At 43.2% G+C, this 17,683-nt stretch overlaps 2 protein-coding genes across 5 annotated transcripts; one reads left to right on the top strand and one right to left on the bottom strand.

Moving 5' to 3' along the window:
• The first annotated feature begins 93 nt into the window (after positions 1–93).
• Positions 94–13,323, top strand: mars1 (methionyl-tRNA synthetase 1). Of its 3 annotated transcripts, none has more exons than XM_076141153.1 (22): positions 94–165; positions 1,207–1,297; positions 1,599–1,680; positions 1,918–2,049; positions 2,716–2,791; positions 2,936–3,111; positions 4,385–4,494; positions 4,904–5,020; positions 5,235–5,438; positions 5,683–5,884; positions 6,161–6,235; positions 6,372–6,542; positions 6,798–6,893; positions 7,864–7,981; positions 8,167–8,380; positions 9,613–9,744; positions 9,955–10,059; positions 10,361–10,556; positions 11,141–11,212; positions 11,518–11,544; positions 11,846–11,983; positions 12,735–13,323. In XM_076141153.1, the coding sequence occupies exons 4-22, from the start codon at positions 1,942–1,944 to the stop codon at positions 12,882–12,884; spliced, it is 2,487 nt and encodes an 828-aa protein (XP_075997268.1). In that variant the 5' UTR covers positions 94–165; positions 1,207–1,297; positions 1,599–1,680; positions 1,918–1,941; the 3' UTR covers positions 12,885–13,323. The 3 variants fall into 3 exon arrangements, with proteins under 3 accessions (XP_075997268.1, XP_075997266.1, XP_075997267.1); XM_076141151.1 differs by having other exon boundaries at positions 100–340; XM_076141152.1 differs by lacking the exon at positions 11,518–11,544 and having other exon boundaries at positions 100–340.
• A 112-nt stretch (positions 13,324–13,435) lies between these two features.
• ddit3 (DNA-damage-inducible transcript 3) lies at positions 13,436–17,683 on the bottom strand. Of its 2 annotated transcripts, none has more exons than XM_076141286.1 (4): positions 17,550–17,683; positions 16,016–16,109; positions 15,397–15,605; positions 13,436–15,164 (listed from the first exon to the last, which is right to left on the bottom strand). In XM_076141286.1, exons 3-4 carry the CDS (start codon positions 15,550–15,552, stop codon positions 14,388–14,390), a joined length of 933 nt encoding a protein of 310 aa, XP_075997401.1. In that variant the 5' UTR covers positions 15,553–15,605; positions 16,016–16,109; positions 17,550–17,683; the 3' UTR covers positions 13,436–14,387. The 2 variants fall into 2 exon arrangements, with proteins under 2 accessions (XP_075997401.1, XP_075997400.1); XM_076141285.1 differs by having other exon boundaries at positions 16,048–16,109.

Raw genomic sequence — 17,683 nt, 5'->3', positions numbered from 1 at the left:
ACCGGGACTTGTAGTCCATGAAGGAGACAGTTACAGAGCCTGTGCTCGACAAAGACTAGTTCAAAAACTACAACTCCGCCATATGTAACATGTCTACTACTTGCATCAGCGTGTGTGGACGGCAGCCACCGGCGAAGTCACGGCCACCTACTTGTCTTGTTTAAAGTAAACTAACATCATTATTAAAGCCACCCATCGCTCACGTTATAGCTTAGTAGCTTCTGTAGCACCGGTGAGATGAAACTCTTCGTAAGTGAAGGCAATCCGCATTGTCTGAAGGTGTTAGCGGCTTTAGAAGTGACAGGAGAACCATGTCAAGTTCTGTATGTCAGCCACGACGGTAAGAGAGTGGGGTTGGTTAAAAGTGGATAAGATAGAAAAGAAGAAATGGTTGCTAACAGCTGTTATTGTCTAGCCAATAATCCATTGTATTGCTTGTTTGTATTGGCTGCTTGCTAGCATGAATGTATGGAATCTCCGCTCTGTTTGTACTGTAGCTGTCATTTAAGAAACATCTAGAATCTGTTTATATTCCTTTGTTTAGTTTCTCATGTTGTCACCGTCAAGCAGCCTTTGTTTATGATTACATAGCTACAAGTGATGAGAGACTTGCCACCAGTGCATTCACTGGTTATACTTGGATACACACAAATAATTTGCCACCCATATGTTGTGTTTATATGTGTTACTATGTAATGCTAGAGTATGCGACTGTAAAAGGGTCAAACAGAGTATAAAATCACCTCAATACATCACTAGTCACGAATGGTAACTATGGCCTCTAAACCAGGGAGTTGAGTACACACAAATCTTACAATGGGGCAAATTATTGGATTGTAAATAATACAAGTCTCTTTTTTTATCTTGTAACAACCACAAGATGTATGAAAACACTGGAGACAATTTTATCACAGATTATAGATTAACAGAATCCTCTCATGCCTTAATCGGGAATTCATCAGAATTCCCGATTGAGGAACTAAAATCCTTGATCTCCAAAGTGACCTTTGTGTGCCTTGTAAACAATGCCGATAGCTTTACCTATATTTAGAGGTTTATAGGCTTATTTTAGAAGAATTCAATCTAATGTGTCCAAAGATGCAAACTTGTTGGATGGGCAAACCACAACAAATAGTATTGTGCCACGTGACAACTGCATATTCTGTTAAATTAACTTTACCTGTGCTGTGTACTATTTTCCTTCAGAGAGAGTGGTGCCCTTCCTCAGCCGTCCAGTCTTACCCGCTCTGCTCCTGCCCAGTGGAACACACCTATTCAGCCCTAATGCCATCTGCCGGTCAGTATCACCTCCACCTCCTTAGTCATTAATGATTGTGATGACAATTCTGAAATGAACTTAACATACCTAATGATTGATAACTCTGAGATGTGGTAACGTATTGGTTCATTTAATAGATGAATCATGGGTGCATTGAGAATATATTCACAATATCATAGGATGTTGAAGAACACTAATTAACTCTGTGTTTGAAGTGCCTGAAACTGTTTGTTCATTCGGCACACATGAGAATAAATTAAAACAAAACAGTACCAACTTAATGAGACTTCCTTTTGCTTTCTACTTTTCGTCGTCACAGGTATTTGTTTGAAGTAAGTGGGCAGGGATCGCCGAGTCAGCTTTGCAGTAGGTGGCTTGAGTGGGAGGCCACTGATCTCCAGGTAAACTCAACATGAAACAGACTTTTTGCCTGCCGGTGATCTTTAGCATTGAAAAACAGTTTCAATCCACGCTGATATAATCTCTTGTTAACTCTGTATATTGTCAAAACAGACATAAACCCACAGATCTCTATAAAAACATACAGTTTAGGAAATCTGCATGATTTATCGTTTGATAAGACAAATATCTTACCTGATGACGTGCTTTCTTTCTTTTCTTTCATTTCATCTGTGTAGCCGGCCCTGCTGCAGGCCCTTCACATGGCAGTTCTGCAGGGAAAAGGAGCAGAGGTGTCTAAGATCATCCAGGGACCCCTAAACTACTTGGACCAAAACTTGAGCAAAGGGAACACGCCATATTTAACTGGGGTACAGCTCCAGCGCCTATGTCCTTGCTTGTGTACTTCACATTTCTGCTCCCCGTTTCGGCTCCATAAATGTATACAGATATACCAATTATATTAATCCACTCATTTAAAAAAAGACTCTTTTTTAGTCCGTTATCAAGTCAAAAGTTCATGATGCCTTCATGAAAGCACAGTTGAGCTTAACTGAACATCTTCCCAGGCCCCTCTGGCAATATTCTTCTCTTTTCTTTTTCATCAGCTGGTGATGCATCTTTAAGTTAACATGATTTATCAGGGGAGCAGGTCCCTTTTGTTACTGATGTGTGTAAGCGTGGGTGGAGGGGGCGGCATCGGTTCTTTTTGGTATTTGCAGCCCCTATGGCAACCAGTCGGCTGCATCAGTGTCGTATTTGATGTATACAGAAATATGTGTTGTGGAGCCTCTTGGGAAGGAAACGTAGCGAGGCAGTTGCAGCAGCACAAGCAGTGTTTATTAAGAAGCCGGCACACAAACTAAATTGTTGACAGCGTTGGTCTTAATGGTTGTTTTGAGTGTACTGTATAACAGTCAGAGGGGTGGGAAAACAACAAGCATGTAGGTTTTGATGGCATGACAGGAAAGGCCTTGTGGAAGGGTCAGATGGACTGTGTGTATTCATACAGTAATGTAAACTGTGCTGTGTTCCAGGAAGCTGTCTCGGTTGCTGATGTTGTCTTGTGGGCAGCGCTGCATCCTGTTTTATCCGAGTCTTCACTTGCATCTGGTAAGACTTGATTTACTGTCAAATGATGTGTTTTTAAGTTCTGATCAGTGATCGATTGAGATCAAAGTTTGGTGCTCCCTACCTTTCTCTGACCCTTTCCCCAACCATTCACCTAACCCCAGCCCTGCCCCTTCTCTGTTCCAGGTGAGCATAAGTGTGTGAAGGCTTGGTTTGATCATGTGGCTGGTATGTGTAGCTGCCGGGCTGCGGCTCAGAAAGTGCTCCAGGGGAAAGGCCTGCTGGGCATGAAGAGCTATTTGCAGAAGCAGCCTGCCCCCCAGTGCAGAGACACACAGCTATGCAACAGCAGCACCGCCGAGGTACCAGCTTTATTTATGTGGATAACTATTCGATTTTGAAGCCTTGTAATGAACAGAAATTCATACACGCCTCAGTTGTAACTTGTGCTTTTGCCTGTGGAGACTTGAAGCCTCTGAGGATGTTCAAACGACTTATATTGCCAGTTTCCTTGAATGCTTAGATTCACAAGCCCAGATTTCCTTACACATGTATAAGGGCACATTACATGCTGTGCCAATGCTCACTTCTCTCTATTTGCCTTCAATACACAGCAGCATTTTCATTTTTATTATGATGAAATTTAAAGCTTTCCTATAGTCACTAAGACTTGAACTCACCCCACTTAAACTAAGCTGCGATCCTTTGTAAAAAAAGACAAAGATACCCTCCCCAAGTGAGAGTTAACTCGGCTTTATGAGAGCTAAATTAACACCGTTGTTAGGATATTGAGCATGTAGTGTGTATAGGGTTACATCACCGTTTCTTTATGTGCAAGCAGGATGGGATTGAACAGGTGCCAATCAAATATGGCAACAGCAATTATGGCTCCCCAGCAGAATGTGTGGATGTGGGATTGCTACATGCACCGAGGTTAAGGGCTGAGGTCAGGTGGGAGTTGCTGACGCGTGTGGAATGTGTGATTAAAGACCTCTACAGGAAAAGCTCCTCGTCAATTATCTGAAATTAAGTGAGTGGGAAATTTGGTGGGTGGCTTCTTGAGGGAAAAGGGGAATTGTTGCCCCCCCCGACAAGAGAAGAGAATACTAACAGAAAAATGACTTCTAATCCAGCTCCTGACAGTTCCTTATAAATTTCTGAACAACTTTTCCTCTGAGACGCAGCAGTTGTTTGAACAAATGTTTGAACTCTTCCAGTCACTCACACTCATCGCACCAGATGGATGTTGTGAACACGGAGATTCATTATTTTGTTTTTGTTGGGTTTTTTTTGCGTCACATTGCAATGTTGTTGAATTGTGTGTTAAAGGTCAAATTAGTGCTGTCCATTGTTAATGAATGGACTTGTTTTCCTTCCTAATAATTTACAGCCAACTTAATGAAACTCTTGATCCTCTTGTTGTCGTTGTTCGCAATCATGAAAACACTCCAGTGTAGATATTGGAAGGCAAGCCAATGAAATACAGTTTTTGGGGCCTCAGTTTGAACCCCTGTGCAAATCCAAATTAATAAAACAGCAGGATTAAAATATATATGTAGGTTTTATGTAGATGTCTGTTTGTGGAGATAAACTACCTCACGCTATGGAATTCATCTAAGTCTGCTGTTTGTTTAGGGTGAGGAAGGGGAGCGTGCCTTCTCAGAAGAGGAGATGGAGGCGGCGGCTCTCACATGGAGCAAAGCTTTGAGCTCCTCTCCGTTGACTACGGCCAGACAGCATCCAGTGTAAGTATCTTAAAGGTGCATTTCCCATTTGTGTCAATAAAGAGACGCTCCTGTTGAGAGTTTGCAGTGAGTGTGTTGTGGTTAAACATCAAGTCCAAGGGAATTCTGACTTGTAAATGAACACATGGGATGTTTTAGGAAAAGCAACTAAGTTAATCCACCTGTGAGTCTGTCTCAACATGTTGTCCTGCAACTTCCATGCTTTTTGTGAGGCAGGTCCCCTTGAGCATTGACCCCATATTGCACTTGCACACGTATTGAATCGTATTGTTCTGAAAATTCACGTGAAAGCTTTTATCCTGTCAAAATACCTTTGCCATCTAGTCGTCAGTTTCCTATTTAGGATAGACACTTTTTAAGCGTTGTGGGATGGAAAGAATGAAATCCAGATCTGTGCTTTGTTTTTCAGTTTGCCTCAGGAGGGCAGAAGGAACATCCTCGTGACCAGCGCTTTGCCTTACGTCAACAACGTCCCCCACCTGGGCAACATCATTGGCTGCGTCCTCAGCGCTGACGTCTTCTCCAGGTGAATGTTTACTCTTGCTACATCACTAACCTGCTCTCAGTTAAAGCTATTCATCATATTCTTCCTCACAAATATTGTTTGTTCCTCATTTCTATTTGCTCTCATAATCGTCTTTCTTTTGCTCACTATATTTTTAACCTCGTTTTCACTTCTTTCTTCTGTTTTTTCATCTCACTCGTCCGCTACTGACTTCATCATTCTGTTCTGCCCCAAGGTATGGCCGCCTGCGAGACTGGAACCTGCTGTTCGTATGTGGTACAGATGAGTACGGCACAGCCACAGAGAACAAAGCCAGAGAGGAAGGTCTGACACCACAGCAGATCTGTGACAAGTACCATGCTGTTCACTCCAACATCTACAAGTGGTTCCAGATTGACTTTGACTTTTTTGGCAGAACCACCACTGAGAAGCAGACAGAGTAAGTGGAGACAGGGAAGGCCAGTGACAATAGGGGGTAAAAAAGAATTGCTTTTGTTTGAATTCTAACTGGTATTCATTTAACAGTGATATGAAATAGACAAAAGCAGGACAGCTTCACATTTGAGAAACTAAAACCATCAAATTTAGCATCTTTACTTGATAAATGACTGATGACTAATGATTTGCCAAAGTGAAATAGTCATAAACAATGTCTCCACCCAAACTGTCGTCCGCCTTTTCAGGATAGCCCAGAATATTTTCTGGCGACTCCATGAACGTGAATTCTTGATGGAGGACACGGTCGAACAACTCCGCTGTGAGAACTGCCAGCGCTTCCTGGCTGACCGCTTTGTAGAAGGCATCTGTCCCCACTGCAGCTACCCAGAAGCCCGTGGTGACCAGTGTGACAAGTGTGGGCGGCTCATCAATGCTGTGGAACTCAGGGTGTGTTCAGACGGACACTTTGTTTTTGGTGTAGAGATGATCAACAGGAAGAAGATGCAGTTCTAATTTTAATAAGGGTGATGTTGACAGAAACAAAAACACACCCTTTCACTTTATTTTGTGGCCTTCTGCGTTCCCTACAGGCTATCCTAAAATTAAACGAGTATCCATTCCATACTTAATATATAAGTTGAGACTTTACGTACTCTGATCCAGTTACACAGGTGAGTGTATTGTAACCATTGTGCGATCAATTTCGTTTTTTTTCTTTTGCAGGAACCACAGTGTAAAGTCTGCAGGCAGACTCCTATCATCCGCTCCTCCAAACATCTTTTCTTGGACCTGCCAAAGGTAAACATGTCACACTGTTGCACCGTATCTAGTATTCATGGCATTTTGTTTGGCCCCTCAATTGCTTCTCTCTGTCTGGAGTTCAAGCATGCCGTTACAACCGTTGTCAACACTCTCATCCTCGTTCCTCCTCCAGTTGGAGGCTCAGTTGGAGCAGTGGCTGGACAAGTCGACCCGCACGGGAGACTGGACAGCCAACGCCAAACAGATCACTCGCTCCTGGCTGAGAGACGGACTCAAACCTCGCTGCATCACCAGGGACCTGCTGTGGGGAACACCGGTGCCTCATCCGGATTTCAAAGGAAAGGTCGGTTCTTGTCGATAAGAGTGAAATACGACCAGTCACACACCTTTTGTTTTCATGGCATTTGCTTGTGGCCATTTCATAAGATCCACTCCAGTCTTTTTTTGTCTGTATTTGATGTAACATTATATTAGGCGTTGCAAACACTGGTTTCTCCTTATCACCCTTTTTTTTCAGCAGCAGTTCAATTCTCCAACACACAGCTGTGTAGGAAATACACTTACATTGTCGGTGGTAACTGTCTCTATTCCTCCGCAGGTGTTCTATGTGTGGTTTGATGCGCCCATCGGTTACCTGTCCATTACTGCCAACTACACAGAGCACTGGGAGAAGTGGTGGAAGAATCCTCAACAGGTAGAACTCTCCGGCAACGCGCGGCTTGTCAGAATTTGTGAGCCAACCAGAGTTCTGGTACACAAGCTTGGCGCAGCATTTCTCCTCTTTTACAACACAGAATGGGCCTGATTGCTTTTTTATTGCCCATCTGGTCTCTGTCAGTCCTCATTGGAACATAGTTTTATTCCTAACCTCATCTAAACTAGATCTGAGAAACAGAGGAGGCTCTGCTTTGTTAATCAAATGTTATGTTTATGTTCTAAAACAAAATGCCAGATTAAGTTTAAGGGGGAGGGGAAAGAGAATCTACACATATTTGGTTCTTTGTAATATTATCTGTTTATTGCCCACACGGTCATTGATCTAACTTTATATTTATTGTATCTTCCATTCAGGAAATGAATATAGCTTAATGAGTTTTACTTGATTGCTCCAAATAAATAAAAAACAAATTAAAAAATTGAGAATAAATATCACAAGGGGAAATCATTTAACATTTTGATCGTACTCATTTCATAATGAAGCGCTAAGCCACTTTGTTTAAATGAGAAGTTTGTGTAGCTGCTAGGTCATTTAAAAGCTGCAGGAAAAAAACCTCACTTCTAATTGCTCTTTTAACAATCGCTGCTTTCTTCCCTCACAGTGACTCTTCCCTCTCCATCTAAAACCTAGGATTGAGCTTCTGTTGTGTGTGTGTGTGTGTGTGTGTGTGTGTGTGTGTGTGTGTGTGTGTGTGTGTGTGTGTGTGTGTGTGTGTGTGTGTGTGTGTGTGTGTGTGTGTGTGTGTGTGTGTGTGTGTGTGTGTGTGTGTAAGCGTGTGTGTGTAAGCGTGTGTGTGTAAGCGTGTGTGTGTGTGTGTAAGCGTGTGTGTGAGACCGTGAGAGATGGGGGTTGGGGAGAGCTGATAAGTCTTCTTTGAACTGGGTGATCTCATGATGATCTAATATGATGTCATCCTCACGTTGCAGTTGTGTGTCTCTGCCCCTAGGTGGAACTGTACAACTTCATGGCCAAAGACAATGTGCCGTTCCACAGTGTGGTGTTCCCCTGCTCCCTGCTGGGAGCGCAGGACAACTACACTCTGGTCAATCACCTCATTGCCACTGGTAAACACTGTTTTTTTTAACATGACAGGTTCTCGCATTGATGTAAGTTATTTGAGCGGTACAGAGTGATGACATATTAACCTTTATGCTGTACGTTGTTGGTTAACATGTTAAAACAAACAAAGCCTGCATATTCAGCCCCAGGCTCAGTGTTGACAGTATCCTCTGCTGCATCTCTCCCTCAGAATACCTGAATTACGAGGACACCAAGTTCTCCAAGAGCCGCGGCGTGGGCGTCTTTGGAGACATGGCGAAGGAGACGGGTATCCCCTCTGATGTGTGGAGGTTCTACCTGCTGTACGTGCGTCCTGAGGGTCAGGACTCAGCCTTCTCCTGGGCCGATATGGCGCTGAAGAACAACTCGGAGCTGCTCAACAATCTAGGCAACTTCATCAACAGGTAGGTCATACTGGGATGGAATTAGTTTTTCATGGATTTCTACCTGTGATGAGTGCAAAAGTACAAATCACTTTGTTAGAAAAGGCCTCATACATACAAGCAACATGCCACAGAGGCTCTAATAAGGAAACCTTGAATTTAAGTAAAGGTGTTGCAAAAACTGCAAAACTCACTGCCACACCAATTGAGTCAAGTTTTTTCGATTGTTGCACTCTGAAAGTCATTTAGAGTCGCACTCTTTAAAAAATCATTTGCAATGCTGTAATTTACCCTCAATTACATCGCCTCAAATGATTTCTTTAAACATCAGGATTAAATCTTACATCAAAGATTTTTCTCGGCAGCTTCTTTTTTTTGGGGGGAGTACCTTGATCTTTAAAAATTGGTCTCAGGCAGCAACACTGATGCCTAATTGGTTCAAAAATATCTTGTAGATTGCATCCAGCCTGAGGTGTTTGAGGTAGAAAGAGTTCTGTCTTAGCAAAGGAAGCCCGGCCCTCGCCCGCATCCAACCCCAGCATCAGTGCCATCATTAGCTGCCGTACGGTCGCCGTGGCCACCCTTTCATAGGTGATTCAAGGTTCTGGTTTTGCAGTTTGCCTTTCAGTCACACTTTTTTTGAAACACTCAGCTTGACGAGTAGAACTTTCTATTCTCCAGCAGCGAATGTTATTTGATGACAGGGGATGATTCAATCATTTTAACAATGAGAAATGACAATGAAAATAGTACTTTATTTTTCCCTATGATTGAAAGCAGTGGCTTGTGTGACAGTTTCAGTCTAATTAAAAAGAGATTGACATTAATTCGGAATACAGATCAGACACAATTCCTCCTCACATGTAAGGAGCACATCGCAGTGGAGATATGACATTCATATCTAAGCATTTTGTTTGGCAGACATTCATAACAAGAGATTTGTTTAAATTGTGTAAAGTTTACTGCATCCGACTTGACAAAAAGGTTCTAACGTGCATGCTAAACTCATTTCAATCGCTCGCTCCAGATACAACTGCAGTGTGAAGGCACTGTAGCGCCGAGGAGTCTCACCGCATTACATCTCGCCAACAAAATCTATAATTTATAAATAATTAGCAAGTCTATTAACATGCCCGTCGCTCTCTCTGCTTTTGTTCTTTCTCCAACCGCCTTTCTTATATAATCCCTTACATATTTTATTCCTCCCCGCTTCCTTTTTATTCCTCCTCTCTCTCCGTCCGTCCGCCCTTCAGAGGTGGCATGTTTGTCAGCAAGTTCTTTGATGGCTGTGTTCCTGTGATGGAGCTTCAGCCGGAGGATAAGAAGCTTCTGGCTCAGGTGGGCTGGGAGCTGCAGCAGTACATCCAACTCATGGACAAAGTCAAGTAAGACCACTTGAATAACTTACGAAAGCCGAAGAAATTATTGGTATTTTTGTTCAAGTAATGTTCGACTGCTTCAATTCAACGCACATTTATAATCCATTTTGTTCTGAGACTGAAAAGTAATGGAAAACGATGTGATTTAATGTCAAATCTGTTTACTTTACCATTGGAATGCTGTCAGTTGAACGGGATTGTCTAATTTTCATTCAGAATCCGTGATGCTCTGAAGCACATCCTGAACATTTCTCGCCATGGCAACCAATACATTCAGGTCAATGAGCCCTGGAAGAAGATCAAGGGAGGGGACGCAGAAAGGTGAGGTGTCCTTCTTTTGCTCAATTTACTCTTCATCTGTAATTCCAGCAAGAAATGCAGGGACGCACACGAGTCACTCACGCTATGAACCGACACAAATGTGTAATTCTGATCGAGCATTAGAACGCACAGACCGCTCATTAGTGGAGTGAAGACATTGAAATAACATCAAACTGTATTAGAGATATTTGCGTGTGCTGTCACGTAGAGCGGTGTCTAAGAAAATGTCTGTCCTCCGTGAGAAGAACGATAAAAGAATAAAGATTTAAATTCCCGCTGCCTTTGTACTTCTCTTCTTCAGGCAGCGTGCAGGCACAGTCACCGGAGTGTCTGTGAACATCGCTTGCTTGCTGTCAGTGATGTTGTCTCCATACATGCCAACGGTCAGCCAAACCATCAGGGATCAACTCAATGCGCCGCCTTCTTGCGTCAATACCATGTTGCAAGGCACCGGCACCTTCGCGTGCGCCCTGAGTGCCGGCCATTGCATCGGCACGGTGAGTACAGCCTCACAACTGCACCACCCCGCCAGTGCATACATGTGCAGAGACAAACCTGTGGAACTTCCATTTAAGTTCACACCGGGTGACACAATGAGGATGCAACAGTCTGTCAGTGTTTCACTCCTCTGGAGGACATTATCGTAGAGGGCACTAACACGCACACTCAAGAATAATAGCCTGGTTGGTGTTTGGAGGCCTCTAGCCTGAGCACAGCATGTTTCTCTCAGGACACTTGTCCCTTCAGGCCTAATTGTAGTGACTTTTGTCTGCTGTATGGTTATGCAGCAGCTGCCAACACCGCTTGCAATCTCCCGAGTCTATCGTGACTGAGGTCTCTCGACAAGGAGCAGCAAGCTGCAGTAGTATATCATACCAGCCCTATACACTGCTCATGTTCACAAAGCTCCTCTGACAACCAACACACGATTTATGATACATAGTTATGTAGGTATTCCAATCATGCTCCCTGTTGAAACATGACCAGAAAACCTCCATGACCTTCAATTTCATTGCTTAAATATATGTATTTTTTATAATTCTACCGTTTTAATCCTCCTCGCAAACAATTCAATCCTCAGGTCAGCCCATTGTTCCAGAAGCTGGAGCCGGAGCAGATTGACTCCTTCAAGAAGAAATTTGGTGGACAGCAGGTACTTGATGCTCATGATGTCTAATGGTCTCACCTCAGTCAGGTGGTGTGTTCAGATTGGTTGTCTGGTAATGAATGATAACATACAAAGAAAGAATTGTTAATGCATAGTGTGAAACGTGAGCGTACACACAGGCGGGGCGCTGTCAGATCGTAGTTGTTAATAGGAATTCATACTTGACTGAAGAGTCCGTCCAGTACCATAAACATACAGAGAAAAAGTGAATATTTAAATGATATATTAGCGTGTGCTGTCGAGACAAATAATCCCTGTTTAAACCTTTTCCTCAACCCGCTCTCATCTAGCCTGAGGAGGAACCACCTAAAAAAAAGGTATCGAGCGCCGTTTGTTTGTGAAGACTGAACAAACTGACGTGCCGTTTTGATTTCAGCACTACTCTCACTAACGGCAGCGGCTCATTTAACATTCTAACATGTTTGAATTTCAATTCATTCATTCATGTGTTTGTCCGATGTGATTCATCGTCCATTTGCATGATACGACTCGTGAAATTGTGACATTCTGGAGTTGAGTGATGAGTGATATTTTGTGAGACGAAACTAATAATTGCTTGAAATTATAACATTTAAGATGCTTTGTTTAAGACTGATCTTCATCCATGTCTGTCCTCAGGTGACGGCCCAGAACGCTGCCAGCACCAAGCCAGCCGCTGCCCCTGCTGCTCCTGTCCCCGCTGCTGAGGCGTCGGCGGCGGTGAACGGCGTGGACCCAGAGAAAGCCAAGCAGCTTGTGCAGGCTGTGGTTGAGCAGGTGAGATCACCAGCTGGCCAACGACACCCTGTTAATTCATGGAGTGCTGATAACGTTTTAATCAAGGTTGCATTTTAACACAACATGCGATCAATAACCTATTACAGACCCTTTAGTAGACTGAGAAGTTTCCGCGTGCTAAATTTCATCGTTATCAATTTCATTATTTTGACTGCAATGTCGTTTACGGAGAATTGCTTTCACAAAACAAAGCAGCTGTTAAACTGTGAGAAATAAAAAAACAACAAAAATCAAATCAGGGAGTTACTGCCCGCTGTAAATAAAAAGCGGCTCATTTTACAGACATACGTTGTTTAATCACTTCACTGATCTCCATTTAAAGAATCAGCTGGCGGTGGTTTGGTTTGTTCTTTTTAAAATTGTATTCAAATTTATCACAATTTAATGATCTTTGAAGATTTGCCAATATTTTCGTGTTGCACATTGTGGTTGAAATTTTGAAAAACCTTAAAGCACAGCACGTCTTATCAGGTAAGGATTAAATAGAAACACACTGTTCTGTCAGCAGGTTAAAATGTGATTTTAAATGATGTCGGTACAGCGATTCATGCAGACAGAAATGTTTAATTTTGGGCTCACAAAAATTTTAAAACTAACTAATGGCTTAACACTTGATTAGAACAATCTCCGGTTTTTGTCCTCAAGCGTAATCAAGCGTCACAGATTGTAGGTGTGAGAAGTTGACGGCTCCCTGTCATCTCGTGTGTGTGTGTGTGTGTGTGTGTTTCAGGGGGAGAAAGTGCGAGCACTCAAAGTCCAGAAGGCAGAGAAAGCTGCGATCACAGCAGAGGTGGCCGTCCTGCTAGACCTGAAGAAACAACTGGCGCTGGCTGAGGGGAAGAGCCCTGAGCCCACACCTCCGAAGGGCAAGAAGAAGTGAGACAGGAAAATGATGGCTGTTAGCGAGACGGAGGATAGACTCAAATGGTTTGAGATACAATATTAGAGAATGGGAAGAAGATGTACACCAAGAGAGAGATGAGGGTATTAGCTTAAGGCAAAGCCGTGACAGGATCTAAGACAATGTGGTATTGGCACTGAGGACTAATGAAATGCTGGATAGGCCGACAGGGAAACGAAAACACACAAAGAGAGAGGGAAATGAATACAGCTACAGAATGGAGGGATTTTTCCAAATCCCTACACCAAAAGAAACTGATTTTATACTCTTGCTGTGATGAAGTCGGCATACCATATTAGCGCTGGAAGGTGTGTTTGGCATTTAAAGGTATGTTTTTATATCCCCTTGAAAATTGTTCTTATGCCATTTGTTGTAAATATCCTTTTTGAATCCGGAAAATAAAATCGATGAAAGTCAATTCTTTGGATGTCCCGTCTCTTTTTGTAATTACCCGGAACAATTATTTGTCACATTCCTCCACATAGTTAAAAAAAAAAATACATTAACGATACAAGACACTAGAATTGCTTGTTTTTCCTTTTATTACAAATTTGAGATTACAGTGAAGAACAAACTTAACGGTTATGGTAAAATACATGTATAACGCTTGTAATGATAAAAGGCCATGCAAATTATCCTACAACTAATTAAGTTGACTACAATGAGAAAATAACATGACGGGGGATATATTGGTATATTACAGTACAGCTGGATACACTATATTACATTATTATTATAGAAAAATATGATATCAGGGTAGAACAAAGCATACAGCATCTACCTCCAACTTCTATTTGAATAGAAAAAGTCAGCTTAGAAAGAGTAGCTAGGTATTTCTCGCCCATATCTAAAACACGCATACACACAAAGCCATAGGTTATAAAAAAGTAAGAAAGCGTACGATTCTATCTCATAAAAACCCATTCTCTCATACTCACACCGCACCGGCACTTTCAAACTTCCTGAGCTCCTAAACTCTTCGTACATTGGGGCAAATAATCTCTGCAAGCCAGAATTCAGCCCTTAAAGAAGGAATTACAATTTATTGCAAAATAGGTGGGAAGGGACGAGGAGGGTGAAATGCACTCAAGTACCACCGAGTTCCTCTCAGTCCGACGTACAAATCATCAAAACCTTATCTTTCCACCCTTTCTGAGGACGCTTCGTGGTTAGGCGTTCTTAAAGGACGAACCTTCATCAAAACCGTCCGGAGCTTTCTGTTCTTCCCTCTTCCTTACATGCTGTGTCTCTGTCTTTGCCGCAGTGCTGTTGCAGCCCCTTCGCTCGGTTGCTTTTCATGTCTTACTTTCATCACTTTCCCTCTCCTACCGTACTGTCCTTCCTCTCTTCAATAAAAATCTTTGGTTTCCATCTTTTTCTGTCTAAGAGGCATTTCACGGCCGCAATATCGCACCTTTTCCATACCGCTGGTTATTCTAGTTCTGTAGGACCTGTCATCTCGTTCTCATCCTAACCTCTCCTTCATTTCCTGGTGTTGACTAGTCTCTCTATCAGAGCTCTACGCGTCCTCTGAACCTCCTCTCCAAGCCTTTCAATCTCCGCTTTCAAGCGCTCATTTTGCTCAGTCAACTCATGTACCTTCCTCTCGTTCTCCTGCTCTCTTTCTTTCCGGCTCTTTTTTGCAGACGAGTATGATGAGGATGACCGTGGGTTGGAGGACGTGTAAGAGGACGGGGTACCCGAGCCCCTCTCGCTGATTGTCCTCTTGCGTTTCTCCTGGCGGGAGGCTGGGTAGGCTGAGGGGGAAGAAATGGGTGAGGAGGGCGAAGAGCAAATCTGGGATGGCGACTGGGAGGCTGAGGAGGAGCAAGATGGAGAATCAGGAACACAGGGCAGTTCCTCTTCGCTGGCTGAGGGGGAAGCAGGATGAACATCAGCCTGGTGATGGTGGTGGTGGTGGTGATGATAATAGCTGCTGCTGACCACAACGCCGCTTGGCTCCACCATTCCCACTCCTCCTTCGCTCAGCAATTCAAAGAACTCAGGAGGCAGCAGGTCACTGCCACTTCCTCCTGAGCCTCCTCTGCCATTTTCATCCTCCGCCCGCCGCTCTTCACCACCAGCTGGACTCAAGCAGGAGGAGGAAGACGAAGAGGAAGATGAAGAGGTGTGATGCAGAGGCTGAGTGTTGGGGACCTCCTCTGTTGTTCTCTGGACACTCTCACCCCATGTCTGGCCTCCGTCCGTCAGCCACGTCAGAGAACAACTCTCCAGAACATCCAGAAACTCCGGTTCCTTCTACAAGAACAAAGAGAAAGAAAGAATAAAAAACACTGTTGACGCCTTCAACATGTTAAATATAACGCCATTACCCATCACTTCATATGTGAGGGGAACTTTGTCTTCACCAAGCAACTAAAACCCAAAATGAAATTCTAAGGCAAAGACAAAACAATGAAGAACTCACACTCATGGTGTGTGTGTGTGTGTGTGTGTGTGTGATAGCTGCTGCGTTCTTTCTGCTACTGACCTCGGTACACGTGGGGGCGCGTGCCAGCTTTGCCCCTCCCGTATCGGAGCCCAGAATATCCTGCAGGTCCTCATACCACGCCTCCAACTCTGCACCACACAGCGGCCCCACGCCAGGGGGGTACGGCGGGGGCAGGTGTAGCCACTCGGCAGTCATCTCGCCACTCAGTCGCAACGCACAGATACTCGGCCACACAGTTCACACTGGACCTGAGGAGGACAGCGTGACATCAGAGAGTTAGGAAACTAACGGAGGTAACGGGGGCGAGACGCACTACTGTCGTCTTGTTAGTAGGTATGAGGTGAAAAACAAGGGCGTCCATCACTGCTGACAAGACAGCCAACAGCTTTATCTGTATACTTTACACTGTCGTAAAGTACTGCAGTCAACCTTTACTACGGGAATATAGGTCACCAAAGCCATCTCAAGTTCAAAGTGATTAATTACCGTGCTGCACTAAAATGATGGAGGGATGACAGAAACCAGAAGATCCAAAAGAAGAGTTTAAAAAAAAAACATGGAAGGCTTAATTTCAATATTAATATTCCCTCCTAATTTCAATAGAAAAAGCAGCATAAATCAGTGAATAAATCAAAATGAAGCAAGTTGGCGGACATACATAATCATAACGTAAACAGAAGTCCAATTCACCTTCAGAAAGTCTCTGTTAATCAAGTCTGCCAATTTGTCGGAGATAGCTTGTCCCAACAATTCTGAAAGACAAAAATATGATATTGGTTAGTTGTGTTTTAAATCAAATATGTAATCTGGGATGTCTGAAATGTGCTGAGATTTCAGAATCAAAATGATGATTTGCACAAATTCAGGACAAACTTCAAGTGGAAACAAAAGACAATGTTAACTTAACAAATGGCTGCTTTTAAAAGCAAACCATAAGTGTGTTGAATAACTGCTTAAGTGAACCGCAGTGCTGGAGATAACGAGGCTATTCATATTATTAGATTTGTTGTAAACAAAAGGCAAAAAAATAAATTCTCTACTGCGCCCCCTGCTTTCGACGGCCTACAAGACACGCTGGGCGCAAAAACAAGAGGTCCAATATATGCTCATATTGAGCCATCTGGGTCTGACGAGCACCTGCAGCTGGAGTGAAAACACAGACTGAACACAAAAAACTGGATTTAAATCTCAGCCAAAATTCACCTGATTTAGCCCACAAGATAAATCTGCTTTTTAAAGATTAAATTAATTCCTAAAAGGTGAAAAGTAATGCAAAAATCACATTATTTTGTGGGTGTTACTTTGGCTTCTCGGTTTAGATCAATGTTATTGATTTTAGAGTCATTTTGTTATAATAAAACTCCTCCAATTAATGTCAGATGCAAAACTTCCCTTTCCTGTGCGTTCGTGTGGGTATTAAAACTTCATTTCGGGCGACTAAAATGAATAAAACTGTTCGAGGTATGTATTTACAATGACTTCACATGAGGAGTGTGTTCCTTGTATGTGTCCGATTGAGGCTTCATGTCCACTGTAAGCCGAGACAATTACGTCATGGAAATGCAAGTCCGGCCGGAGGAATGGGCGAAACAAAAGGGAGGAATAGACGGCAACGAAAAAGGACAAAACAAAGAAGACGCACTTATTTTTATTCACTGGTACGTGCTCGCGTTACTCTACAACCGCGTATGTCCAACCGGTGGGAAAGTAGAAACCGAATAAAGCCGTCAAAATAGACGCGTTTCCACGTCGCGTCAACAGACCCGTTAATTACTATCAAGACGTCACGCGAAGTGGGCACTCAGACATGTCCGCACTGTTGTGGAATTCGTTACAAATGTCAATATTTTGAGTCCTAAATGTCTGTTAAACGACATGGTGTCTTTACAAAAAAAAAAAACATTCGTAACATTCCGGTAATGCCGCCTGGACCCCGAACTGTCAAAAGTTCCCTGCCGTGAGTCGTACGGGGTTGACAACTTGGTGGCCGCGCTGCATTTACGCACAACTCGTAAAAACAAGTAGGTCAGTGCACAATATGATGGAGTTAGACAAGTGTTTGTCTAAAAATGGCTCTGGGAAAGCTGCCAAAAACATGCACATTTTGCCCCAGTAAACCACACGCTTCAACTTAACAAACACCCCGACACAAAACCTTCCACCAAAAGTATTCACACGAAAGTCCGACTTACCCTTTTTCTTTTATTCGCTCGCCTTCTAGACTGTCTGGAACTCGAATGTGGATATTTTAGTGAAAATTGGTGATAGCTCATGTTAACCATTGTTCAGTCTTGATGGCTGAATGTGAATTTTCGGAAACTCCCGG

This window comes from Genypterus blacodes, unplaced genomic scaffold (assembly GCF_046128005.1).
Source record: "Genypterus blacodes isolate CSIRO-AG114 ecotype Tasmania unplaced genomic scaffold, CSIRO-AGI_Gbla_v1 ptg000017l_1, whole genome shotgun sequence".
Lineage (NCBI taxonomy): Eukaryota > Metazoa > Chordata > Actinopteri > Ophidiiformes > Ophidiidae > Genypterus > Genypterus blacodes.
The sequence above is the reverse complement of the archived record's forward strand: the minus strand, read 5'-3'. Positions and strand labels throughout refer to the sequence as shown.

What these genes read in the sequence shown, in the direction of transcription:
- mars1 (XM_076141151.1), top strand. Translation starts at nt 238, where the DNA reads ATGAAACTCTTCGTAAGTGAAGGCAATCCGCATTGTCTGAAGGTGTTA. An exon ending in ACACGCCATATTTAACTGGG is followed by an intron (nt 2,050 to 2,715) that starts GTACAGCTCCAG and finishes GCTGTGTTCCAG; the next exon opens with GAAGCTGTCTCGGTTGCTGA. An exon ending in AGGAACCACCTAAAAAAAAG is followed by an intron (nt 11,545 to 11,845) that starts GTATCGAGCGCC and finishes GTCTGTCCTCAG; the next exon opens with GTGACGGCCCAGAACGCTGC.
- ddit3 (XM_076141286.1), bottom strand. Translation starts at nt 15,552, where the DNA reads ATGACTGCCGAGTGGCTACACCTGCCCCCGCCGTACCCCCCTGGCGTG. An exon ending in GCGCCCCCACGTGTACCGAG is followed by an intron (nt 15,165 to 15,396) that starts GTCAGTAGCAGA and finishes TTGTTCTTGTAG; the next exon opens with AAGGAACCGGAGTTTCTGGA.